The sequence below is a fragment of the Podarcis filfolensis genome, assembly GCF_964270895.1.
Source record: "Podarcis filfolensis genome assembly, chromosome: 6".
Classification (NCBI taxonomy): Eukaryota; Metazoa; Chordata; class Lepidosauria; order Squamata; family Lacertidae; genus Podarcis; species Podarcis filfolensis.
Genome location: NC_139609.1, coordinates 74,722,199 through 74,750,143, shown reverse-complemented (window position 1 = coordinate 74,750,143; position 27,945 = coordinate 74,722,199). Strand labels below are relative to the sequence as shown.

Below are 27,945 nucleotides of genomic sequence, written 5' to 3'. Positions count from 1 at the left end.
CCCCATCTCCCAAAACCCTGGGTTGCATCCATCAAGTGATATTTAGAGTAGACACAGTGAAAACAACAGACTTAGGTTAACTATTTCCATTAACTTAAATGAATCTACTCTGTATATAACTAACATTGAACAAATACTCAATTTAACAAAATTTCCTTATATTTGTGTAATTCTGACCAATCACACATAACTGATATTATTTTTAAATTGTGCCAGCCTTTTCATTGAGAAGTCTCTGCCAGAATTTCTAGTCATACAAGGAGGTACAACATGCCTATGGAGTCATATAATATGAAGCTATGATAATTATGAGCAATTACTATAGCAATTGCCAGTTACTTTTGATTAAGTAATGGAATAATGATTTGCATAACTGCTGTGTAGTTAAAGGAACCACTTTATATGTGACACAGGGAGGCACAATATTGGAATATTTTAGTGCTATCAACTCACTTAATTACAGATACCGGATTCCTAGAAGATTTAATATAATTGTGGTGTTGGCTCATTTCCTTCTCGAACCATACCTGAAACACTTTTGCTAAGTGGCCAAAACCACTTCCAGAACTTTTTTATGTTCTGCAGCACAATCAATTTGAATGCATTACAGGATACAAAGCAGACAATATCAATAATTTCAGCATGGGTTCACACATTGCCCAAGCATACAGGTTTTGTGTACCGGGATGCATATGGTTACTGTAGTGCCGTATAACATTGAAAATGCAAGGAGCAGATATTCGTGTGAAACTGATTTTTCTAGATCCATTATCACTTAGCTTTCAGACCACTGTTCTCAACAGAAACTGCTCTGGTGGATTATTTGTACCAAGAACTCAACTGAGGGATCACAATCCTTTTCATACTGCTAGACCTCTCAAAGCCTTTGATACAATTGATCATCAAACTCTTCCAGACCAGTTGGAGGCACTGTGTTGCGATAGTTGTGGTGTACAAACTGGTCGGAGCTTTGGGCAACAGATACACTACAACTTGGACTACTTATCCCATGAGGCACTGCTAGAAGAAATATTGTGCTTTTCAAGTTAATTTATCTGCATAATATTGTGATATAAAGTAATCTTTATCTGGAACAGAGTTTTATTAATTATTGGTAACTTTCAAACAATTAAATAAATACAAGCAAAAGCTTGGGTGGTGGGGAGAGGGGATATACTTATGCAAACCCATTTTGCAAGCACAGATAAAAGCATAGAATAACAAGAGCTGCCAATACGGCAATGGTACCGTTTGGAGGCTATGCCGAGTCCGTACCGTTCCTTGCTGGTAAAAGTGAGGGGCCAGTTCCAATAGCCAAGCAGATTCAATTGCTGTCACGTCTCGCATGTAATACTTTGAGGTCTGCATGACTTCATTGTAGACAACCCTAAAAATACAGCAAGAAAAGGCACATCCACTAAGAGAACATTTGGATACATTCCCACTTAATATTGCATTGGAAAGGTTTCAAGATCTAGACACCTAGCCTTAATTCAAAAGTCACTGGGTGGTATTCAGCTAAGTTCCACTGAGAGCAGACCTGACTTAGCCAGGTCCATTAATTTCAATGGGTTTACTATGTATAAAATATGAATACCACCATCTTTATGCATGTTCCCACCTGAATTCCCTATATAAAAGATCCCTCTCTATGTTGCCTACCTTCTCCTTATGACTTGATGTGGATTGGGTTACTAGCGAGCCTGGAATGTCATTCCCAATGGTTGGAAAACCATCTAATGCAAGTGTACGTTTTTATACCGCAATCAAAACACAAAGGCAGCACTACCGGTTATTGCTCATTGCATCATCCTTCAAAATTGGAGGATATGCATAAGATATGATGAATTTCACATGCATATCTTCGTAAAGGCATTACAAACCTCCCCACTCTCATGGAAGCAAATGTTTACACCCTCTCAGATCACAAGCTTCTTGATCCTGCTGTTTGGGAGGGGGAAACCAGCTACTTGGCTTCCCAGCCATGCAACAACTTCTACAACTTGTTGCTGGTAGTGCTCCATCTACCTTTATCGCTTTTTCTCGATGTTAGTGTGGAATGAAGAGTACAGCACGTATTCTGAAGCCACAATCTACCAGATGGGATGTGTTCTGTGAAAGAAGCAACTCTCAACGATGTAGAGTGTTAAGCTCAACCAGCACGCTAATGAAAACCTTTTCAACGTACCAACGAGGAGGCTTCTCTGCATACAGCACTGAGGTGGGGTGTATATAAAGTTCATGGTCATCGCGAATAGTCCTTGAAAGAACAACAATTATTTTAGACTTATAATATTTATTCATTACACAGCAATGGGACTGTGCCTAAAAATACACCTTTTCCCCCTCAGTTATAAGCCTGATCGTAGATAAGCAAAACTATCAAAGGATGCTGAAAACTGACCTGGAAGCTTGTTTATTTATTGGTGCCTTTGAAATACCTTTCTTTACCTCTTATTCGCCTGAAATATTGCTCAGTCCACTTAGTGGACTGCTTCAAGTTTTTTTTCCAGTCTCTTCTAAGCTGTTGAAGCTCAACTAAGCCAGGAGACAGAATGCCAATTTGTTTCAACCTGACGTATTACCAGCTGATGGTACTGACAAGGAAGCATCATTATTTTTTTTACGGCTACTGGCTTTCCAATGAACCCTTTGTAAAGATTTAAAGACAATTCTGATCTATATGTCCCCACTATGTTCCCTTTCATCTTCCCCTTACTCTCAGAGGCTTGAACTACAGTAATTATCACTAGTAAAGCCAGGGCAGTGTTTTTTTTCATTTTGGGATGTTTATCACAACAAACCTCACATTTACCTGTATGCTCCGGTAGAGTGAAATCTGGCTGCGTTAGCAAAGAATCCAGAAACTATACACCTTAGAACAGGGTCTGGATCTCCTAAAAGGAGGAAATGGACCAGTCATTCCACAAAGTTCATCAGATAAGAACAGCTTTCTCCAACATTGTGTGCTTCAAATGTTTTGAACTACAACTCACATCAACTTCAGCCAGTGTGGCCAATGGTCAAGAACAAATTAACTGCCTAGTCAAATGATCGCAAACGAGCAGGGGGGAAAGTGGAACTCTGGAGGAATTTCAAAAATCTCACTTAATTTAGTGCTCATTATTTGGGATGTTAAGCATCTCATTGCTGTTTTATCTCTTTTCAAGCTCAATAGATGATTGAATTGTTATCACAACCAGATAAAATAGGTGGAGCTGATCATTTATCTGTGGAAACCACTTTCTGAGATGTGACAGATCTCGCGCATCTACTGGAAGGACCAAACTAAATTTTACATGGCAAACGCATGTAACACGTTGTATGGGTTTTTAAAAAAAAGTTTAAACAAAAACCAGCTGTAGGAGGCTGACATTTTGAGAATAGAATGGTAGGGGATGCTTAACCTTTCTCTACTGCTGGTTTTCTGTTCAACACCACTCCCTCCCCCCAGCTGCTCTTCCACTTGCAAAGGGAAATAATACAGGCACATATCCTTTCTACCTAGGTGAAAAAGGAGCTGAGGGAGTGAAGGGGCGGGGGGGGGGGGGAGCCAGATGAAAAGTCGCTAAGCTCCTATCCCTTCGTGTGTGTGTGTGTGCGCGCACGCGTGCACACACACACAATTCATCTGCTGAAATCGACATCTGCTTTCCATTAAAACAACAAAAATCACTACATGCATCTGCCCTAAGCTTTTCCTTACTGTGGCAACTGTTTAACAAAAAGAGGAGGGAAGCATTCTTCCAGACCTGTTTCGGGGTTTTTTGTTTTTTGTTTTTACATACATAGGGCGGTATGCAAGTTTTACTCAGAGCACACTAAGTCATGTTAATTAATTTCAATGAGTTTCCTCTGAGTAAAACGTAGTTGAATATCACCTACAATTTCAGTAGTTTTAACATACACTGAACTTCAAGTACTATGGCGGGCTATATTTTATTGTATTGTACTACAGAACTGGGTTTTTGTTAGCTATCCTGATAACTTAATTGAAGGGTGAAGAATAAATCTTAATAACAATTTCCCTGTGATTACATTTATCATGTATGCCCTTTATGTTTACCATCACACACACCTGGATCCAAGGTATGTACACGTTTAACTTATGCCGAGCATGCTTCTGATTATTGTGTTCTCTTTAATAAGCACCTTCCTGCTTAAGCAATTTTTCTGGTTAGGTGTGTTCACTTCTGTTTCCACAATACACTATACTGTTGCCTGGCTCCCCCCGCCCCCAATGCAACATATAATCTAGTCAAACATAAATAGACTTTGCAAGGAAGAGGGAAGTCTCAGATGCCAAAGGGCTATCTACAAAGCTAATAAAGTCTATTCCAGTTTCCAGAACTCATGGGTTTAAATAAATATTCAAGCTTGTTATACAAAGACTGAAATGAATGTAAAAGTGAGGAATAGGTGCTCTACACTTAGTACATTAGAAAGCTTTTACAGTAGTAAAACCACAATATACATCACTGAAGCAGTGTAAAGCAAATGGATAATAGAAGATCATACTTAAAAAAGCAAGAGTGGAATCCAATGGTGACTGTCCACTGATAGAAGGCTTTCATTCAGCAAAACGGGAGGCGGTAATTTTTGGTGGCACCCCTACCCATTACTGCAGTCCCCTATGCCACACTAAATCTGCTCTGGAAGGTCCCTCAACTTTAGAGTGGGCATGGGCTAAAGGAAGATTGGGGGACCACCACAAATTGCCACATTCTGTTAATAGATTCTCTTCCATCAGCAGACAGCCACCACTGGATTAACGCACAATGGAAAGAAACCAATGCTACAAATGTTGTGATGCTCCCATGCAGCTCACAATTGACAATTCTGTTTTCTTGTACTAAACAGAGGATAGGCAATAAATAAGAAATTGCTAAGATCTCTTCTCCCTTGGTCATACCTTCACTGGACTTTTTTGGTACTTTGAACTTGACAAGAAGTTTTTTCAGCTGCTCTCTCACAGTTGTGGCTCGGACAAGACCTTTATAATTCAGAAAGTGATCTTGACACCACTGGGAACTCTTGTTGTGCTGCAAAGAAAAAGGAACAGCTGAACAACCTTAAAAAGCTTGCTTTATAAAGGTGTTGGCTCTGACTTTATCTCCAGGTTTCTTTTCCTAATATTATGTGAGTGGGGATGCATGCACCAGCCAAAAATCAGTTTGCAACAGATCAGTCTAAAATCCTACTCTCCTGGCAAGAACAGGTCATGCTGAAGGCCGGAATCTGGAAAGGAGACTCTGGTACTTAGCTACTCCTGCATTTCAAACATATCAGTTGATCCTAGGAAAATCTCATGTTAGGAATGTTAAGAAGAGCCTGGCTGAATCAGATAAAAGACACATCTAGGCCAGTAGGTTATTCTCACTGTGACCAACAAGATGCCTATGGGAAGGCCAGAAATAGGAGCTGAAAAGAACTTTTCCCACTTATGATCTGCAACAACTGGTGTTCAGGAGCAAACTGCCTCCAATATCAGAGGCAGCACCATCATAATGGCTAGTAGCCATTGAGAGCCTTGTCCTCTGTGAATTTGTCTTAACCACATTCAAAGTCATTCAATTTAGTGGCCATTACCATATCTGGTGGTAGCAAATTCCGGAGTTTAAATATGTTCTGTGTAGACATAGAAGATTCAGGACAGACAAAAGTTAACTAATATTCAGTTTCACTGAATAATAATGTTGTGAGGAATTATGTGTGCCACTATCAAATTTCTTTTCATTCTGAATCTAAATTTTAGTTGACAAAGCCATTATAGATGAGGGAATTCTGCAGTCAAAGCATTATTATTATTATTTTACACTCCAAGTGTAAGCAAACATGATGGTAAACAAATATTTTACAAGGTCATGGGTTAGCAGAGGACCTGGTGTGTGTGTGCAACTTGAGAGCCTCATCATTTGTTTTAAATATCACAACATACACACAAGTTCCTAGTCTTCACTGCCAAATAAACTTCAGAATGTATTGTCATAATATCCATTCTCTGAATTCCAAAAATGGCTGAATGGGGCTTTTGGTAACGTACTCTGATGCTTTAAATACATCTAACAATAAACACACCAGTGGGGCTGTGATTTTACACCCCAGAACAAACCTTGCTTGATTTAGATGAATATATTCTCCGATCAAACTAAGTGGAGCTTTAGGGCTCTGCACAACTCCCTGCCTACATCAAAACCAGAACTGACTTTGCTTCGCTCACAACGCACATCTGATCCTATTAATTGCTATGTTGGATGTCCCCAAACTTCTAACATCCACAACAACTGGATTCAAGGCCGGCAAAAATCTCGTACCTCCTTTTGAGCTTACTTACTTTTATAAAGGCTTCATATGCATTAAGCATAGTGAGATGGTCACCTTCCTCCACAGCAAATTTTCTGTGTTCTCTGATCTGAAAAGGAGGAACATTTTGGTAAAGCAGCAACAACAAAACCCCACAGACACCCTTTAGACAGGAACCATATTCAGCAATATCAGTAGGACTCCATTTGTGAACGAATTTGAGAACAGAATCCTCAACCTTTACAATTTTCAGTGCATCTACCGTCACTGCTTATTCCTTTCCGCATTTAGTACTTACAATTTCTTCTATGAATAACATTATTTTGTTAAAAGCATTTTTAAGGGAAATTGTACACATACCCAGTATTTAAAACTACTATGTATTTCTAATAAACCTTTGGGGGAAAGTTAAACATACTGTAATTTTCTCATGCTCACCACTTGCCACTAGAAGGTATGCACAAATAAATGTAATACAATGTTTTCAACTTAGACGTAATTTGTATGTCTGTCCAACATTTTTTTTAGTGGAACAATCTCTTTAGCTACTGAATCATTCATTTTCCAACCTCTCAGAAAAAGTTTAAATGAGTATTTCATTCCTTTCCCCACACCCTGAAAGCAAGTAGCTCACTCAAAAAAATATTATATTGCACCTTTCCACTTCTTGCAAAATATGCCCAAGGTAGTTAACAGCAACAAAGATTAAATAACAATCACAATTAAAATGCAAAGCAAGAAGCATCATATGAAAACAACAGAACTGAAAGAGCCAGAAATAATGAGAGCCAAGGCAACAGAACTGCTGGAACAACATTTTTTCAGTTTGCATTGCAACACCAGTTAAGCAGTGACGGCAAACATATTTCCTGGGCAGTGAGTTCCAGTGGCTCTTTCCAGTGTAACAGAGCTGAGTTCAGAAATGGCACTTACAGCTTGTGTCTTTTGGTTTGGAGGAATCATAAAGATATTCTGGATCTGCATCATGGCTGCAATGCTCAGGATCTCCTGTGAGCAACCAAAATTCCCTGCAAAATGAGTTTAGGGGAGAAGAAACTTTACTTTTACACTGACAACACAAAGCACATTAAGAAAATTTTATCTTCCTCACACTTGCTGGATTAAAAATAGTTATAGCAGCTCTCACAGGAAACACTATGGGTTTTATAAAGTGGTGGCTCCATCCAAGAGAAGTGCTTCTGCAGGGCAGGGCACCCTTGTTGTTGTTGTTGCTGCTGCTGCTGTTGCTGTTGTTTAGTCGTGTCCGACTCTTCGTGACCCCATGGACCAGAGCACGCCAGGCACTCCTGTCTTCCACTGCCCCCCGCAGTTTGGTCAAACACATGTTGGTAACTTCGAGAACACTGTCCAACCATCTCATCCTCTGTCGTCCCCTTCTCCTTGTGCCCTCAATCTTTCCCAACATCATGGTCTTTTCCAGGGAGTCTTCTCATGAGGTGGCCGATCCCTCTAATTTAATAGTCCCTCTTCCCACCAAAAAAATCTTCCCTAAATGTTAGGTGACCCCCTGGAACTATATGGGATATAGCATAGAGGGTTCAAGAGATTGGTGGAAATGGGTTGCCTCACTTTGAGCAAGCAGAAAAACTTTCGCTAGCAGGATGCTACCCCTGGATAAAATCCTAATATTTTGCTTCTGCTATGTAGTGGAGAACAGAAACTCTAAATGTCATTTCAAAATGCTTGTTGAAGCAGCTATTTTCTAGGATAGAACATGCTGTAAACAGCCCTGTGATCTTCAGATAAAAAGCAGTATATAAATTTAATTAAATAATAATAACAATAACATAGTGATAGCAGGCCAAATACCAGAACAGCAGCTGCTGATGGACTACATTTATTTAACACACATGTTCAGTTCTCAATCAAGTTGAGGAAGGGAGCGCAGGATGTCTGCTCATCACTAGCAACCACACAGAAGATAATCCAACTAAAATCCCATATTGCTTGAGATTCTGCCAGCAATCTGATACCATCTACTGTGGCGTTGCCTGTTGCATCTCCAGAGCCATGCAGTGGATTAAAGGCTTCCAGCTCAATGTAAAACCTAGGTATGCAAACTACTTTCTTCACTATTCTCTGTTGCATCCGGCATTCAAAGACTCATTTGTTCACATTATGGTATCCAGCTCAAACAACAAATAATCAGTTTATAGCAACAAAAACAAATACAATAGAGGTGGATTTATTTATGGCACTTGTATGCCACGTACTACAACATAGAAGTCACTGGGAGACCTACAGCATATTAATTAAGCTGGACTAACGATACACAAGCTGATTTACAGTTGCATGGCACTGGCATTACCTGATTCTAGGAGCATCTTTGCAAACATGGGGTTCAAAGGAAACTCAGCTATCCTGATTCCAAGAGGTTCCGTGAGGCGGCAATATTTATCAAGCCCTGCAGGAAAAACAGCAGCAATATAAAATGCAAATACATACTGATGACTCAACACAGGGTTATAAAGTATTTCAAAACAAATTAATTATAGGCATGACTCTCTCCAGAGAGGTATTGCAATACTGCATGTACTATTCTGCGGAACTAAAATTCTAGCTAAAATTTATTCCTGCGCCTAAAAAGCAGAAACTGTGAGCTGCTGGGAGAATCAGAGACGAGCCATTCTGCAGCATGCAAGATGGGTTTCTTGGGCACTCCATCGGATTATAAACAAGCTGCTGTTTATTAACTCTACCAGTAAGCCAAAAGAAGCAGCCTGAATACCACTACAGTGGTACCTGTAGTACGCATCGGGTTACAAACTCCACTAACCCAGAAATAGTACCTCGGGTTAAGAACTTTGCTTCAGGATGAGAACAGAAATTGTGCAGCATCCACGCAGCGGCAGCAGGAGGCCCCATTAGCTAAAGTGGTGCTTCAGGTTGAGAACAGTTTCAGGTTCAGAATGAATTAAGTACTTAATTCAGTTTCAGGTTCGGAATGAATTAAGTACTTAACCCAAGGTACCACTGTACTGACTTCATCCATGAGGCAAAGCAGATGCATTTTTATTTTACTACATTTAAGCCCACCCTTCTTCTACCATGGAGCTAAAGGTGGTAAACACGGTACTCCCATGCTGTCTCCCATTCAGCTACTGACCAGACCGTATCTTCCCAGCTGCCGCAAGGTAGCTGCCTCACATGGTCTCTGATCTTGTAGCGGCACATATATAACACACCCTTACTTCTTTTACTGAAGGATTTAATTATGCGTGCTTTGCAAATAGATCTGATAGCAACCTCAGATTATAGGTATTATCACAGAGGACAAAGAGGGCTCCTGGAGCATCTAGCCAAAGCTACTAACAGCCAAAGCTACTAACAGCCAAGGCTAACAGGGGCCTAGCTATCACTCCCAAATTTGGCTATATGAATGCCAGTTAGTGCCTTCTTTTATATAAAAACTATATAGTCAATATCCATATAGGCTAAGAATAGGAAAGAGAGAGGGTTCTAATGAAAACCCCACACCTTGAAGGACTGCTTTACTTATTATAATTTTCAATTACTCCAACAGACTATATAATGAGAAAGGCTTGTTCACATGTCTGTACTTGCAAACCACCCATGAAAATCCATCAGCGGCTTGCCTTGCACATGTGTCTCCATATGAACCAAACAGAATTATTATTATGGGAACACAATGTGAAAGCAACTACAGAAAATCTGAGCATGGAAACCGGACTCAGACAGTGATTGAGGAGATAAATGACTATCTTGAAACCACAATACCTTGTTTAAAGAAAACGCATTATCTCCCAGCATCTCAAAAGCCTGACGTGCTCTTCATGAGATGCTAACAATAAAAGTCCACTATTACATTTCAGTTTTCCTTTTAACATTTTGGAGTTAAGTCTAAAGTGCAGGGCCTTAATGAACTTAACAGCATTGCTGGCAATGGTGCACAATTCAGCTGAAAAATGACGGAAATCAGCAGAGGAACCTTACCTCCTAATGCATAGAGCAGCTCCAAAGCTTGCACCATTGACTGAGCAGGTGGAGGCTGGGGGGAAAACACATACATACCATTTGTTCTGCCTACTGTAAGGACATTTATTACATTACAATGAACTCAAGGGACACAGATAATGGCTCCCATGTGATCGCTCACCCAGGTCCCACTTATGCCTGCAGGTATTTCACGGTCGAAAACTTTTTTAGATATTTCCTGAAAAGAGTTGTGAGCCATGCAGGTCAACACTGCTTCATAGCCTTGTACAGGCTGTGAACATCAAGACTTCGAAATCTTCTGGTTTTGCTAGCTACTCGAGACAAATTTCTCTAGCAGTCATGCTGGATAACATTTCAGCAAACTAGAGCCTTGAACTCAAATGGTTAGCTCAGGTGTCTTCAACTCAGTGCCTGCAGGTGCCAGTACCTTTCATGGCACCCATAAACCATCTCAGTAAAAATCCACAATAGACTGTTTGGCTTTCCTGCTTAGTTCTTTGTCCACAGTGCCTTAGCCTCTTTTAATTAAATAAGCTCCCTTAAACATGTCTACATTTTATTCAATGCAAGATACAAACAGCTTCTCTCTGATGTGGGTTCCTTTCCCCACTATTGATGGGGCAGCTGATAGGAGGAAGAATGGCTGCACCATTTTGTGGTCCCTTTTCTTTCTTTTTTTGCTCTTTTAAATGTGGCAGCCATTTAGTGTTATGCCATGCCCACATTTTGTGACCGTTGCCCACTACATTAAAAAAAGCTGGTGACCCCTGATTAACATGAACAGAGTTTCAAAACTGCCTTGTGGAGGCACATAAAGCACTGAAGTCCAAATATTAAGTACTAAACCAGAAACTTTAAATATTCCAGAACCGCAAGGATAAGGTGGCACTGGAAAATGGAAGTTATATATAGGATCTAATAAATCCAAAGATTTAGAAAGGTACAACTAAAACATCAAAATCCTGCTAGTGGGGGAAATTATTTGAACAGTACAAGTATGCTTACATTTAATATATATGTTTTATTAAATTGCTCGTGACAGCTGGAGTGTGTTGAAGGGATGACAGGGGGAACACTGCAAAACCTAGAACCATGTGCTCCAATATTTTGGCCAGAGACTGGTATTGAAGGCTGGGATGAAAAGAATCAGGAAGCAAAGAGACACTGGACTTGTATGAGGCGGAATCAGAGCAAAATTAAATTTTAGTGAATCATCTGCCAAAGCTGCCCGCAAGGGCACAATGCACAACTCAACTGTGCTAGACTGATGCAACATCTTTCCATGCGACATCACCACAAACTCTCTCTGCTGGAACTGACTATATTTGTTCAGTGCAATTTCAATGGCTCCTGGTCAGAACAAGTCCAAGTTGCTGTGCTGCTCCAAGACAGGGTGCTCTGGGCATGTGAAACCTGAACAGCGCTGCTGTGACCAAAAGCTATTCAGTCCCAAGTTACTCTATATTCTGCATGCTGCAGCATGTTGTTAGCCATGAAGACCCCTAGATGTCCCCATTCAGCAAATAACGTTCAATCATAAGCTAAACATGGGAAGAGATTGCGAAATCTAGTTAACAGATCTATATATTTATCGTTATATACCACTTCCTCGGCTATTCAACATCTCAAAATAGTTTACAATTAAAATCACAACCACCAAGCAGTCTATTGCCAATAACACCAACAGTGTCTTCACCAGAGGGGCTGCAGGGCAGAGCAAAGGTAGGGTAAGTTCCACTGTGTAAATTAACAAAACAGCAGCATTGGATTGGAAAGCCATCTGAAAATGGATTCTTTATTTTTTTTTCTGTGGAGGTTCCCGAGATTCTTGCTTTCTTTACTAAAAACACAGGGCTCTTCAGAAGCAGTTAGGCAAACACTCGACCTTGGTGTTAGGTCCACCCTATCCTACTTCCTGAGTGTCAGAGCAATAGTTACTAGGCTATGAACCATTGACCTCTGATGGTCTGCTACCTACTAGTAATGTTCAGAGAACATTCAAGACTTACAAGCTCTTTTTAACCTCTCTCCTTATAGCCTGCAGGCATTTAGAACCTTTATTCCGAAAGAGCCATGAGACATGCAGAAACAAAAGGGAACATAAAAGTGAAGGAACACTTCTTAATCTGGCATTTAACAGGAAGATATGCATATGGTCCACGTGAACACAACAGGACAGCAGACCTTGGAGTCCTTGTAAAATGGCTTATACCGTGTAGATAAAGTTGACAAACCACAGAACACGGAAAAATTAAACAAGAATCCCATACTTACTGAGAGGAAAGGAAATCTAAGCACATTGTCAATTCCTAAAGCCTTGAGCTGCAAGATGACTGGTGCCAGGTTACTGCGCTGCATCTCGGGAATGGTGGACGGTGGCAACTTCTCAAAGTCTTCCTCTGTGAAGAGGGCACACATTTCAAAATGCAAATCTTTCAAGTCAAAAACCTCTACAACATTCCAGAACTTAAGAAAAAACAAGAATAAACAAGACATTCCTAATGTTAACCATTATGCTTAGTAAGGAATTGAGATAAACAAGACAACTTAACTAAACAAGATGATGTTGGCAAAAGGTTTTTGAAGAAGGTAATTTTGCAGTATCTGGTGCCTGAGAATTTTTATCTAAATGCAAAAGCGAGTATTGAACATGTCAAGCATGTAGAATCAGAGATGGAAGGGTTTGAATCAGGTGAAAAAGGCCTGCAAAGTGAATGTTTCTGAGAAATGTAAACTGAGAAATGCAATCCCTGGTGCCCACACCCAACCCCAAATACAGCAAGCTGGTGGGTCAGGGGACCCCACTGAAGAGGAGAGGAAAGATTTTTAAGTACAGTGCCACCCAAGCCACAAACAAAAGAGCAAAGCTTTAAGTGTTGCACACACTTCACCTGTGTAAAGTCTGTAGCATTTTCCTGAGCGGTTCCGGCCTGCACGACCTGCTCTCTGATTGGCAGAGGCCTTTGATACTGGGACAACCACAAGACATTCAATAGCTGTTTTGGGGTTATACGCACGGAGTTTCACAAAGCCACAGTCAATCACAAATGAAATTCCATTGATTGTGATGGACGTTTCTGCAATATTAGTGGCCACTATCACCTGAAAGAATAAAGAAAGCCAGTTTCTTTGGGATTTATTATGCTTGCTGATTCCTGACTTGCTAAGTTTAAGAAAATAAAAGCAGAAAAAGTTTGCTATAAGGGGGGAATCACAATAATGGGACTCTAATTCAAAAAGTTTTCTAGGAGTGGTTAGCCTAGCAGCAATAATGCTTGTCTGAAAAGCTGCATTAAAGAAAAGAACTAAGCATGCACGCACAAAACTCTGAAGGTGCTGCAAAAAAGAGAGCCATTGATTTGTATAAGGGCAGATATGTACCCTGCAGCTGAGAAGAAAAGCACAGAGTCTTCAAAGAATTAAATAAGATAAAATAAAGCAACATATTCATTACAAACAACCTGGGTGGGCATTGTTGCAGGGCAGGGGTTGTAGTCTTGCATTCAGCATTTTGAGGGAAGTAAATGAGCTACCATGAACTGCAGCAGCAAAGCATAGAGATGATTAACCTCTAAGCCAGCCTTTCTCAACCTTGGATCACCATATGCTATTGGACTACAACCCCCACCATCCATAACTAGCAGGGGCAGCAGTCAGAGATGATGAGAGTGGTAGTCCAACAACATCAGGGAGCCCAAGGTTGAGAAAGGCTGCTCTAAGCAATATAAAAATGAGTAAAAATTCTTGTTTAACAAGAAGGGTACATGGAGTTGATCCCAAGAGGGAGACTTACAGAAAACCCTACAGCATCGGTTACCAAATGCAATGTGGGAAAACATTAATTGACGGTGGGCAATGCCACCAATTCGCAAGCACAGTGCACTATTCATTTATGACAACGGAAGCAACTTTACCTTTCTAACGTTGGGCGATACCCTCTCAAACACTTTCATCTGCTCAGTAGCAGGTAATCCTGCATACATTGGAAGAACTCGCAGGTGTCTTTTCATCCCTGTGCGAGCAAGGACCCGAGCCTGTTCTATCAGCATAGAAACAACTGTTTCCACTTCCTCCTAGAAAAACATCAATATAAGCAGATCAAAATGAATTTAAGCTCCAATATCATATCACAGAGACTGAAGCAGATTTAGAGAATTTAAAAAACAAAATACTGTAGTGTCTTGCTAGAATTTCTTCTCACGTGTTATTTAAAAGTTGCCAGATGACCGGCGATCTTTATCCAATACTCCATGGGTAGGCAAACTAAGGCCCAGGGACCGGATCCAGCCCAATCGCCTTCTAAATCCAGCCCGTGAACAGTCTGGGAATCAGCGTGTTTTTACATGAGTAGAATGTGTCCTTTTATTAAAAATGCATCTCTGGGTTATTTGTGGGGCCTGCCTGGTGTTTTTACATGAGTACAATGTGTGCTTTTATTTAAAATGGGGCATAGGAATTTAAAATGGGGCATAGGTTATTTGTGGGGCATAGGAATTCGTTCATTGTTTTTTTTCAAAATCTAGACCGGCCCCCCACAAGGTTTGAGGAACAGTGAACCGGCCCCCTGCTGGAAAAGTTTGCTGACCCCTGCAATTACTGTGTCTTATCGTTCCATTCCAGCAGACACACAAGAATGAGAATCCGACTTTGCAGTTCATGCTTAAATACTGCACAACTTCCGAATCACAAGCTATCAAGAGGTCTGCTTTGTATACAACAAACAATGACAAGAGGATGCACAAGTGATTTCTGCTTTTTCTCTCTCTCTCTTGACTGAACTATGATTTTCTTGTGATGAGAACTGCAAGCTTCAGCAGCTAGCTGGACCACACAGTGGGATAGTTCCAGGAAACCCCCCTTCCACATTACAAGCTGTAGCAGGGAAAGAGAACTTCTGAGCTGCAAATACTTTTGTTTAAGCGCTGTAAGAAATAGCTCAGCCTTTCAATTGACCAAAATAGCTATGCTTTCTCCATTTCTGGAACTCCAAAAAGGTATTTGAACATAATTATTCCATACAGGTAATACAGTTGTTTTGATTAATTTAGAGGTACTGTAATAAATTTTCTTTCTACCCGGGTAGTAGAACAGTTCATACTAGCAGTACAAGTGACAGTCTTCAGAATCTACATGTTTTAATGGCATCTCTGTTTGAGATTGCAGCTTCCAAACATCTGAAACACACAGGCCAAATTCCCTCTATATTGTCAAAATTATTTCAGGGAATTTTTAACCCTTGGGATTTGCCAAGTCAAGTGCGCTCCACTGCATCTCCTGTCACTACAACCTACATTGTATGTGTGCTACAAGGAAGGCATTCTGTGTTAGAGACAGAAATATACATGGTGCTACAACCGTGGACACAGTTTGCAGAGGAGGAAGCATAATGCTGGTGTAGTTCTCTCCTGTACATCATCATTACTACTTTCACAAGTTGCTGCTATGATCAATTAAAGCCAAAGAACACAGGCACCAGTTCAGACACGTCCTAGGCTGGAAAAGCAAATGGAAAGGACCACATCTGAGGATCTTAACAGAAAGGAATGCTAAATTTGCATGGTATTGTTGTACAATAGGAGTAGCTTGCGGAGTAATAATAATAATTTATTATTTATACCCCCCCCCCAATCTGGCTGAGTTTCCCCAGCCACTCTGGGCAGCTCCCAATCAAGTGTTAAAAACAATACAGCATTAAATAGTAAAAACTTCCCTAAACAAGGCTGCCTTCAGATGTCGTTTAAAAATAGGATAGCTGCTTATTTCCTTGACATTTGATGGGAGGGCGTTCCACAGGGCGGGTGCCACTACCGAGAAGGCCCTCTGTCTGGTTCCCTGTAACTTAACTTCTCGCAATGAGGGAACTGCCAGAAGGCCCTTGGCGTGGGATCTCAATGTCCAGGTAGAACGATGGGGGTAGAGACGTTCCTTCAGGTATACAGGACCAAGGCCATTTAGGGCTTTAAAGGTAAGCACCAACACTTCGAATTGTGTTCGGAAACGTACTGGGAGCCAATGCAGATCTCTCAGGACCGGTGTTATACGGTCCCGGCGGAGTAAGTGGGAAGCTCAAGCTGTACTGAAATACAACTGATTGAACGAACTGAAATATGGCTGATGAAGCAAAACCATAGTAAGCAGGTGGAAGCAGGCGACTTAGAAGCTTCCCAAATCAGATTAGAACCACAGTGGTATTTCACAGTTTAGTATAACCCCAAACAGGTGTATGCAGCAACCCTAAATTCTAGAATTATTGAAACTATCATTTTACATCCTTGCTCCCTCTCACACACATTCTGCATAAAAAAAATGTTTTCAGAATTATTGCACAGCACAAAGTGAACATATCTTATACCAAAGTAACAATTTCAACAGGACAAACATTTCTTTTGTGTCTACCTGGCCAGTTAAAAATGCCAGTATATCCCCATCACCTTCTGTCTGATGAATTTTCATAACAGTTTCCACAGTTGATTTCACATAATCTGGAACAGGACTGTTGGAAAAAGCATAGACATGAGTTTCAAGTAAGGAAGGCAAAACATGCTCTTATCACCAGGATAAAAAAGGGAATATATAGTTAGATTTTCATAAGTAATACAGACAGCTCACATACTTGAAGTATGCTTGATACATGACCTAAAAATTAATCCTGGCACTAGCTGGACCTTTCTGAATTCTTCACAAGTCACTTAAAATAACTTCACTTGTTTCTTTGACATTATCACAAATCCTGAATATCTGTATCTAGAGAGTCCTCCATCTCTATATCACATACACGCACAAGAATTTATTTCACAATTGCAGAAAAACAGTTCAATCAATATGTTGCTTTGACATCTAAACAAGTTACTTTTTTAAACAGTTCAGTTGTACTTATATTTGCCTACAAAGCACTCAGCATTGTAAAAACACACAAAATTGCTTCTTACTACCTGAATAAATTCTATGCGTCTATTATAAGGGACTGCAATATCCAATTTAACACAACAAGCAAATTTTGTAAGAGCCTCTAACATGCAGAGAAGGCATTCAATATGGCAATGCCCTATATGAAAATTTACATCTAACTATGGACTGGATCACACATGGAAGCTTAATACTCAATGCCTGCATCACGTGATCTTGCATATGCAAGAGGGTCATCACAGATACAACGCCATCCACAGAATTTCCATACTACATCATACAAAAGCTTTCCAGTGAAATCAGTGCACCCATTCAGCTGGTAGGACCAAGCATATCGGAATCAAGTTATGTACATGCACATATGAGGCAGCCCTATATGCACTAGTAAGTAGCCACGTGTTGTTGTTGTTTTAAATCAAATAGCTGTCCTAGTTTTCCTCAGAAAGGAATGGAAATTTGTATATTTAAAAATATTAAAATAAAAATTGGAGAGATTGGAAACTCAAGCCTCTAATATTTGCATAATACGCAATCACCTCATACAGTGTTTAAGGAACGAAAAACAAAGGACTAAATTACTACACCCATATATACGCACTGCTTCATGCATCTAATGATATAATAAGCCCTGAAGTCTGTCTGCTGGTTCAGCTACCCTAGACCAACATGGCTACTCTCCCAGAATGCTTTGCCACTGTTACTCGAACATTCCTCAAAGATGCCTGACACAAACATAGTAAGGTCGCAAGAACATAAAAGGGACACGATTCACAAAGCACACGATTATCCGCCTATGACACCCACATTTCCTTGCCCAGCGCAAGCACAAAAGCAAGCACTGTGTGTGCAGGGGTAAAAAAACGAGCCCACTTCTGCCACCGGACCTGTCCATCTCCTTCTGTGGAGGAGGAGGAGAGAGGGCATGAAGGTGCTGCCAGGTTTGCCCATATCCCTTCTGAGGAGGGGGAAGGGAAGGACTAAGATTCCAGGGGAGGAAAAGCATGAAGATTCCACCGAGTCCCCGTAGCACTCGTCTGAAGTCTGCTCCAGCTGGCCGGTGCAGAAGGGGACGGGGGAAGGTTCCCGAAGCCCTCCTCCACTGAAGTCTGCGCCTGTTGCTCACAAAATAGGAGAAAGACACATTCAATTGGAAAGCAAGATTTCAGGTTTACATCCTCAACGTGCCGGTACCCATGTAAAGACAACTCTTTAAAATAATACCTAAGGTCCGTTTAATGCTTCCCTTTCCCGCCCAGACTTTTGGACGACAAGCGGGTGTCACAAGATGCACGCTCCTCTAGTCACCACTTACGAGTATTAAACAGGAACAGACCTCTGAATGTAGAAGACATCCACTGGAAATGTTCGCCCTTCCACTGTAAGGATCATGCTGGTATCTTTGCTTGGGTCACTGGTCTCATTTTGGTTAAAGAAATCCCTAAATTTCTAGGGCAAAGATAGCAAACAATTTTTTGAAAATCAGTGCATTATTTAAACGAGTCCAGTTCCTAACTCAGGAGCCAAAAGTAGGGTGTTGCTACTTTTCTCTTTCAAAATATAAGCATAGGGAGGGACCTAACTAACTCGTTCTGTCACTGGCAAGGATTTCTGCTTGAGCAATGGACCTTCCCCCATTCATCTCCCTGTGGGTGTTCCTTGCCCTCCTCACATCTGCTCTGGAGGACTGGGGAAACCCCCAGATCAAATTTAAGAGACACATGGCGAGTTTGGCTGCTTAAGTGGAAATCCTTGCGCTGACAGAACAGATTAGTTGGATATCACCTGTTATTTTCAGGAAAGCAAGACATTACTGTGAGCAACTTATGCTCCAGGTGACTTCATTTACTTATCTGCATATCTATGGAAGAGCATACATAGGTCCTGGGATTTTAGAAGAACTTTTCCTCCTAGTGCTGTGTTGTGATTGGGAGGAAAAAACATCCCAGGTAACCTGGCAAAGACACCTATAATTCCTCATGTATCCCTGCAAGCAGATGGTGACAGGATGCTCAAAGAGGGAAACGACTTCTGACACAGATTTTGCTGGTGGTGGTAAATTAAAGTTAGTTCCTGCTAGGCTACTTAGAATTACTTGGGCAGGTTTGACCCAGCTTGCAGGCTCAGATTTGCCACCCCAGCCCAGACCCTATGGAGGTCGAGCAATATAATTTAATCCATCTCTGTGAACTTCTGATATTTTATGCTGCTACAAAACATACTTCAATATATAACCAAAAACATTAACAAGTACCGTATTTTTCGTCCCATAGGACGCTCCATCCCATAGGACGCACCTAGTTTTTTGGGGGGGAAATAAAGGGGGGGAAATTTCCTTTATTTCCCCCCCAAAACCAGGTCGGGGAAACCAAACCAGGTCGGGGAACAGCGGGATGGCGGCGCTATTCCTCCCCGCTGTCCCCCAAGCTTGTGGGGCTGGCCGATGTCTGCCTGAAGCGCGGGGTGCTCTGCTGCAGCGTGCCCCGCGCTCCGTGCTGCAGGCTGCTATCCGCAGCCTGCGGAGCCCTGCGGGAATAAAGTGCTGATAAAGTGAAGTGCGGTGATAAAGTGCACACCGACGCCTCTCGCTCTCCAAGCTTCAGCGAAAGCCTGTATTCGCCCCATAGGAGGCACACAGATTTCCCCTTCATTTTTGGAGGGGAAAACGTGCGTCCTATAGGGCGAAAAATACGGTACATTTCCCCATAACTAGTGCTGAAATGTTTTTCAAAGTAGCAACCAGTCTAGGTATCCTTGGTTTTGTAATTTCTTCCTAATTTGCTTTATCTAGTAATATCAGATATTTTGGAGAAAATATGGCTGACATCAGAAGTTTTAAGTCATGTTACCAATGTAAATGGTGCAGCCTTTTGATTTTTAATCAAAAACAGAAAAAAAAAACAGATCAAACAGAAAGAATGCAAAAGTTGCAATTTTTGCAATAACTATTTCATAAATATGAATAAATCTAATCCCTTTTAAAATAAACTGACCACACAATTTCACAAATTGGGTATTATCTGCTCTAGAACCTTCTAAAAACGTTTCATTTCACAGAGTTCAGGGAAATAGCATGTAGTGTAACCCAAAACTAATAGCAATTAAGCTTAAACTTTATGCACATTAGCACCAGCAGATTAAGTGTAGGCAATACCATCCAAATTTTATTTTACTTGGATTGGAAATACAAATCTTAGTGGCTTCATAAATGTTCACCTCAATGAAAGGCAAGCATTTCAGCTGTGAAAGTTATCTGGGTGAGATTAAAATGAAAGCTGAAAACCCTTTCCCCCTTCCACCACCTCCAAAATTTTCATTGTTAAGAAATTAGTTCCCCTGCCCAAACTGAATGGGGGTAGGGAGAGAGACCCAGTAAGTTAATGGGAGTTAACATAAAAACTTAACAGTGATTTTGTTCAACTGCCAACTATTCTGATGGGGTTTGGTCTGCCTCTGCATGAATGTGTTGATTAGGCTACCATGTCCCATACTCTACTGAAGAGAACCTCCAGATGTTGTTAACCTCTAACTCTCATCAGACCCAGTCAGTATAGCCAGTGATAAAATATGATGGGAGATGTCAACATCTGGGGGGGCCACAGGCTCCCCGTTACTCTTCTATAGAATGAAATACAAGATGATAAGTGTTTCATTTTCTATCAAAAATAAAATGGGAAAATTATTTGAATCTAACATGTTACTTCTACCTCTGCATCCAGTGTAGCTGATGCAACAATCAGGCGAAGGTCTCCTCGTTTCTTCTGAACCTGTGAGACACAGCAGGGGGTTTTTAATGCTCAATTATGGTTAATCACCACAGAACCCCAGAACTGTTCGTATAATTTATGAAAGACATTGGTCTCATATGCATACAAAAACAATAGCAAAATCAAGTATCTCTGTTTTTCAGGAAATGACTTATCCTGTTCAGAGTCTATGCATTGCAAACCAAGCCAGATATTCCCACGTTTGAAAATCATGTAGGTGTATGAGCTTAAGTAATATGCTACCACTAAAACAATCCCCACCACCGGTGTATCATGCTTACAAACCTTAGGAAAATGTCTTAAAGCCCTGTAAACTATTAACAAGTATGGTAGGATTCATCTTGCTGTTTCCATCAGAACTGTTCCTTCTAGAATAGCATCCATTATGAAAATCAACTCAAAATTAGCACCATTGCAAGCTTAACAGAGCAGCAAACTCTTTGATAGTAGGACATAGGTAATCAGCTCACAAACACAGACAACTGAATAGACACTCTGAGCAGGTTATAATTCTAGAAACATTATAACCTTTTGCTCAATTCAGAAATTAAATAACTGTGGGGGAATGGGGGCAGGATGCACAAAGAGAGCTCTAACCTTTTTTAATAAGCCAATGGCAATATCTGTATATAAGGTCCTCTCGTGGGCTTCATCCAGCATGATGACACTGAATCAAAGAGAAAAGAGCAGAGTTCCAATTATGAGATATGAAAGCTGAAATTAAGTTCCCCTTAAAAATTCCAATTTACCAAGTGTAACACATTATATAATAGGCAGAATTCAAATAATTATGGAAGTAGTATGCAAGCTGATCTTGAAAGTCACACATTTATGACTCAGCTGAATTTAAAACTCCAGCAGAGCTGCAATAACCATAAATTAAACACGACTGTGGGGAAAAAATGGAAAGGGTAATGAAACGCTAGGGATAGTTTTTCTTAAGCCAATAACTCCTTACGGTAAAAGTACAAAATGTGAGGCCTGAAGATTGTGCGTGCAAGTTCATTTATACCAGGGACAGGGAACCAGTTTCAGCTTAAGGGCCACATTTCCTTATGAGCAACCTTTGGGAGGCCGCACGTCAGTGTTAGGATATAGTTCCGTTCCTCCTTAAAAGGGAACAGGCATGACTATGGTATGTAGAATGCCTGTTTACTTCCAGCACTTGCTGGGAACTTCCGTTTGTATATAGCTTTTGCATTACTGCTGTTTTGCTGGAGAGGAAGGGAAGCAGACATGCTTTACTTTGTTCCTGAACTATGCTTAATAAAATGTTGTACATTATGCTTACACATTTCTCTGTCCACCTCTTCTGCTGTGAAAAGACTTACACACTCTGCTGATAGAGCATGCACGGGTCTCTAAATGTATCTGAGGCTCGTGTCGCTAATTGATACTGTTCCAAGGGAGACCGGCTGCCGGCCGGTGGCTGGAGCCAGCTGGGGGACTGCCTGATGCCCCCGTCTTCCCAGCAGTATCCCAACAGTCAGTACAGGTGGGGACAGAGGTAAAACTGGGTGTGGCTACAGTACTGGGTAATAACAGTGGGTGGAGCAACAAATCTGACTCTTTCCTCAGTTCAGCGCATTACTGAGAACAGAACAGAAATCGTGTCCCATTAGCTAAAGTGGTACCTCAGGTTAAGAACAGTTTCAGGTTAAGAACGGACCTCCAGAACAAATTAAGTTCTTAACCCGAGGTACCACTGTACATTCCAACCACACAAAAGTCAGGGGTTTCTACACAGACACCCCTCCATCTTCCACCCGGACAAGAAGAAGGCATTAACACAGTTCAATGACACATCTGCGCCTGGCAAATGCAGTCAAGAACAGCACAGAACAGGACTGGTGAAGGGTACAGCTGGGGCAAGGGTGTGTGGCCTGAGAGAAGAGGCTCAAGAGCTGGATGCAGAAGCCTAGACAGCTGCATTCAGCCCCTGGGACAGAGGTTCTTCAACCCTGACAAATTGTGGTATTCCTCTGGGATCAAGGGCACTGTACTTCACTGGTGCTGCTCCTAATTCGATGCACAATTACAGAAGGTTGTGCTCAGAATTTATTGTTTTATTAAGTTCCGTAAGTATCCATGGCAAATTACAGAACAATAAGCAAAATGAAAAAAGTTAATCACTGCTGCCCAACTAAAGATAAATGTGAGCAAAAGGAAAAGGTGGGGGAAGCCTTACATCATTAATGTATACAGCAGTTAAAAGGGTTGTTAGCCTAACCTGTATCTTGTTAGCAATGGATCAGCCATCATTTCTCTCACCAGCATTCCATCAGTCAGGAACTAAGACACAGATACAAGAACAATCGATGACTTGTTCAGCAACTTCAGCAGCACAAAACTCTAGGCAACAGATGCACAATTCCCTGCATTTCCAAAGTTCAGAGCCAAGAATGCATCCTCATGAAGCCAGGAACGCAGTATCCACATACAAGAAGGTACCAGCGTGATTGTGGGAACTCCAAATTGTGTAGAAGTGACAAGCAACTTTATCTAACAACAGAAAGCTAGGTGGGGGTGAAGGGAAACTGAGTCCCCTGGAGAAGCGCACGCCTACCTGTCTGGAATACCAAACAGGTGCTGCAACATGTACATTTTTGCAGGTTTCTCTTGCGTCTACTGCGTTTTCTCAGCCTATGAATCTCTACTGGCTATGTATGGCGCTATGTATAGTGCTGAGTATGGAATAGTGTTTTAGTGCTATGTATGGAATAAAGAAATGGGTATACATTTCACCGCATTAGGAAGATAAAGCAGGGGACACAAATTTCTGCACCTATGGGTCACGGGCATTTGTTCAAAGATGTTACCTTAATTCTTGTAGCTTGTGGATCGGTACAATCATCAAATCGTATGCAGTACCCAACTTCATGACCCAGCAAGGCACCCCTTTCCTCAGCTACCCGGCCTGCGATCTAATAGAAGGAAGATGAGGAGGTTTAAAACTGTAGACATCAAACAAAACTTAATTCTTGAACTAGGCCTTATTAATAATTGACATTTGTACGTAGTTAGAAATTGAATTCAGCTAATTTGGCTAAACTGAGCTAATCCTGTTGGACAATTATATAACTTCTGCACAAGCATCCCTCGTATGACAGGGATCTTTTAGGATCAGTGGAGTTGCAATTACTGTGCTTCTACAGGGACTGCACAACCTACAGGTTTAGCACAACCTATATTTGAAAACTCTACTCATATTAATCACTCAACACAAGGTTTTGATTGCCCAAACAATAATAGTAATAAACAAATAATATTTTTTTTTATAAACACCAAACTTATTATTATATAAAATTGTTTATAAACATCAAACTCAGAAAGCTGAGACTGGAACATCAATGTAGCTAGAATCCATTTATACAGCAGGCAGGCTATTTATAATGCATGTATTCCCTCAATTACAATCAACCACTTGACTCTGGATGAATTCTAGTTGTGCCAGCTGTAGCCCCAGGATATAACAGCCTACAATTGTATTAGCAGTTAGGCTGGCGCTTCATGATGTATTAACACTTTCCATAGAATCCCTCAGTGCCTTGCATGCATTGCAAGACTTCTCAAATGGTTACAGATAAAAACATCTCCTCTCAGGAACCACCTATACAGTGCTGGCTTAGCCTATGTGAATTAAAAAATAGGATTGATGAATGGTTAGAAATAGGAAGGTGGAATCATACAGTCAGCTTAATTCCTGGATATATGGATTAACAGCTACCTTTCCGCCCTCTCAATTTTCATACTTTCCTAATTCAAAAGACAAAATTTTGAATGGCAAAAGTCTCAACATTAAAATGCCTGAACATATACAACTAGGTTTTTCAACCCAGAAGGCCATTGCTCAAGGATAAGGGTCTAAAACACACCACCAGTTTCTAGCACCCAAAAGAGTGAGGTCTAGCCACCAAATTTTATGCCACAATACATTCCTGCCATTTTTTTAGTGTTGCAGAACTTTCCTGTTTTGGAACAGGAGACTAATATAACTACTTCTACAGACCTATTTTTAGAATGCTTGGCTATTTCCAAAGCATAAGTTGCACAAAAGCACTGAAGCCTTTTCTGTGTACATCATCTTCCCATTGCCCCTTTCTTCTTGACTCCATGTTTTCAGGCAATATATTTTCATCTCCTGCACTCCCAATATTTCCAGCTTACTGAAGAGACAGAGACTAACAAGCTTAAAACCCCTAACACTTCATATGAATAGAAAAACTGCATTGTACAAAGCCAAACCACTTGTCCACTAGCCTAGTACTGTCTGCTCTGTTTGGCAACAGCTTTCCTACAGAGGAAATTCCTAGCTCAGCTACCTGAACTCCCTTAACTGGAGATGGCAGGCTGAAAATTGAATCTGCAGTAGCCACTTGAAACTGAAAATTGAATCCTCTGCTTCCTCCCCATGTCATGCTTATGTTTCTTCAAGACTGCTTTCTCTAACAATGTTCTTATCAGCAATAAGCAGCCCACTCTAAAAATCAATTTCAATTAGTTATAGTGCTACAAATGAAAGCACAAACTGGATCCATGAAAGGCTTTTGTGCCAAAGGCTTAAATATCCAGGCACGTTTCACATTTGTTCATCAAAATGGGCCATATAGTAAAGCTATGCAGCCTTGAAACAAACTAAAAACAAGCATAAAAATGCAAATCCAAATCCACAGCCTGGAGCACATTTTAGAAGACGCAAAAATTCTCTCTAAACAGAATGCCTGTAATATAGCATGCATATGTGTGTGTGTGTGTGTGTGTGTGTATAAGCCCTGCACATCATAACTGCTATTTCAAAATTTTGTAAAATAACAATGACAACTACCCTTCTGGCAAAGAACAATCACACAATAAATGAACAAGGGCTGCAAAAATGTTAAATATTTTCTGCACCCTACTTCAAGCCCTTGTAATAAAAAAATATATGAACCATGTTTTAATGGTTACATGCTTCTTTGGATCCTGTACAAAGCTGTTCTCACCACCCTAACTTCCTACTTTTAATTACAGGTAGATAGCCGTGTTGGTCTGCCATAGTCAAAACAAAATTTAAAAATTCCTTCCAGTAGCACCTTAAAGACCAACTAAGATTGTTATTGGTACGAGCTTCTGTGTGCATGCACACTTCTTCAGATACTCAGCTCATACCAATAACAAACTTAGCTGGTCTCTAAGGTGCTACTGGAAGGATTTTTTTTTATTTTGTTCCTACTTTTAAGCTGATGAGTTTTAAACTGCTATGCACTGCATCTCCTCGAAGTAAAATCTTTTGCTTGACCATGATGTTATTCCAGCAAATGGCTTCCATTGAGAGACCCACAGGATGTGGCAGTTTAAACCCATCGACAAAAAACTGGAAGCAGGACAGCAAACCCTGAGAAAGATGCTTTCACCAATACTTGCTCAATGTTTCAGTCAAAACAAGAAGGAATTCTTCACCAGAATTCATGCTCAATTGTGATGGGGAAAGAAACAAATTACTTTGTTCTTACTACACACATCATTAGGGAGGAGGGGAAACTGGGCTAACACCCTATTGCAAAGATTTTCACTGAAAACATAGGGCCTTGAGCAAGTCAGCATCTGTCGGACTCTGTGTCAGAAGACAATCAGTTACGGAGCCCAGTTAAGGTCCCATTACCACATGGATTTTAATGAGATTCAGGAATGCTTAGCTATGCACTGGGTTGTGTCAAAAGTTGATATGAACAGTGCTATACAAAAAGTTAGAACATATTATCATTCCCCAAAAGAATAATACGCAGACAAATAGTTTGAACTGGAGGCACTCACTGAAACACAAGCAACTCTCCGGGGTTGTGTTACTCCCACCACTCTCCCTTCGGCAGTCCAGCCAGCTTCTGTTAGATACTGTAATGAGGAAACAAAGTTATTAACATAGATGGTATAAAAATTCTAAGTTAAATAGTTGCACTAGCGGAAGCCAGTGCAACAATTCCTGTTAGCACAAGGAACCTTCCTGCCTCTCCTGTCTATCTAAGTTCACAGCCTGGGGCCAGGGTACCTGAAGGATCATCTGTCTCCACATGTTCCTGTTGTGATCCTCATAAGAGTTTCACAAGTTCTCCTACTATCTGGGGAATTGTGAGGGGTTTAAAGGGGGAGGGAGCGGTCAGTGGTGGTTCCCCATGCCTTCCTCAGAAAGACTTTTCAGGCACCTAACAAAGATGTCATATTATCTCTTAACTTTTTTATTTAATTTGATCCATTTTGTAGATGCTGTATTGCACCCAACGCTGTCCATGCTAAGATGCTCATGCAACAGGACTTCCAACTTCTTCATCTCACCTTTGCAGCCTTCTAGAAGCCCTCAAAATCTGCTTTAATGCTAAGGGGCCCTCCAGAGAAAATGTGGACTACATGCAGGAGAAAGAAAGGTGAAGTCCCATTGTTAGAGCAGAAGTCCATTTATACAATGTTGGAATCTGTTCTTTGCATTTATGCTGCTTTTATATATTCTTCGGCTTTTATTGTACTTGCAAACTACCCTCTGTACTGGGTTGAAGGGTAAGAGTATAAATTCCTACAGATGAAGAAAAATGAATCATTTCATACTCACTTGAGGAATCTGAGTGCTTTTCCCACATCCTGTTTCTCCAACAATCACCAATGTCTGATAATTTTCTACCAGATAAAGGATGTGATTTCTAAGCTGAAAGAAAAATAGATATTCAAATGTGATTTAGAATGGCTGAAGAAAAGTTCAAAACATCAATTGAGAGAAATGTTTGTGCAAAAACAGCATAGATTACAACCTAGCACAAACTCCTTAAAGCCCACTGAATCCAACATGTGCCTAAACTGATAGTGGGACATGTGCATTTTCATCCACTCAGAGTTACTGTACAAAATAATTGAACGTTCTAAAAAATTGTTTTACAGAGAAATGCACTTTCTATGTTGCAAATGCACTATTAATTTTCATACTGCAAAGCAAATGTAGAAGAAATGGTAAAATACCCAGAAGATAATG

General features: G+C 40.7%; 1 protein-coding gene across 5 annotated transcripts in view; it reads right to left on the bottom strand.

Annotated features, from left to right (window-relative positions):
* DHX35 (DEAH-box helicase 35) overlaps positions 1 to 27,945 on the bottom strand; it is a 43,774-nt gene that overhangs the window by 3,796 nt on the left and 12,033 nt on the right. For 2 of the 5 annotated variants that reach the window (XM_083618567.1, XM_083618569.1), the window contains exons 3-21: positions 27,532 to 27,624; positions 26,745 to 26,822; positions 23,771 to 23,875; positions 23,182 to 23,243; positions 21,549 to 21,618; positions 20,892 to 20,951; positions 18,521 to 18,633; positions 16,678 to 16,774; positions 14,196 to 14,354; positions 13,173 to 13,383; positions 12,556 to 12,680; positions 10,279 to 10,333; positions 8,633 to 8,728; positions 7,237 to 7,331; positions 6,335 to 6,412; positions 4,913 to 5,042; positions 2,816 to 2,897; positions 2,189 to 2,260; positions 1,276 to 1,387 (exon numbers count right to left, since the gene is read on the bottom strand). In XM_083618567.1, coding sequence (XP_083474693.1) covers positions 1,276 to 1,387; positions 2,189 to 2,260; positions 2,816 to 2,897; positions 4,913 to 5,042; positions 6,335 to 6,412; positions 7,237 to 7,331; positions 8,633 to 8,728; positions 10,279 to 10,333; positions 12,556 to 12,680; positions 13,173 to 13,383; positions 14,196 to 14,354; positions 16,678 to 16,774; positions 18,521 to 18,633; positions 20,892 to 20,951; positions 21,549 to 21,618; positions 23,182 to 23,243; positions 23,771 to 23,875; positions 26,745 to 26,822; positions 27,532 to 27,624 — 1,893 coding nt within the window. Of the gene's footprint in view, positions 1 to 1,248; positions 1,388 to 2,188; positions 2,261 to 2,815; positions 2,898 to 4,912; positions 5,043 to 6,334; positions 6,413 to 7,236; positions 7,332 to 8,632; positions 8,729 to 10,278; positions 10,334 to 12,555; positions 12,681 to 13,172; positions 13,384 to 14,195; positions 14,355 to 16,677; positions 16,775 to 18,071; positions 18,300 to 18,520; positions 18,634 to 20,891; positions 20,952 to 21,548; positions 21,619 to 23,181; positions 23,244 to 23,770; positions 23,876 to 26,744; positions 26,823 to 27,531; positions 27,625 to 27,945 lie in introns of all 5 variants that reach the window. The other 3 variants (XM_083618565.1, XM_083618566.1, XM_083618568.1) reach the window with 3 other exon arrangements.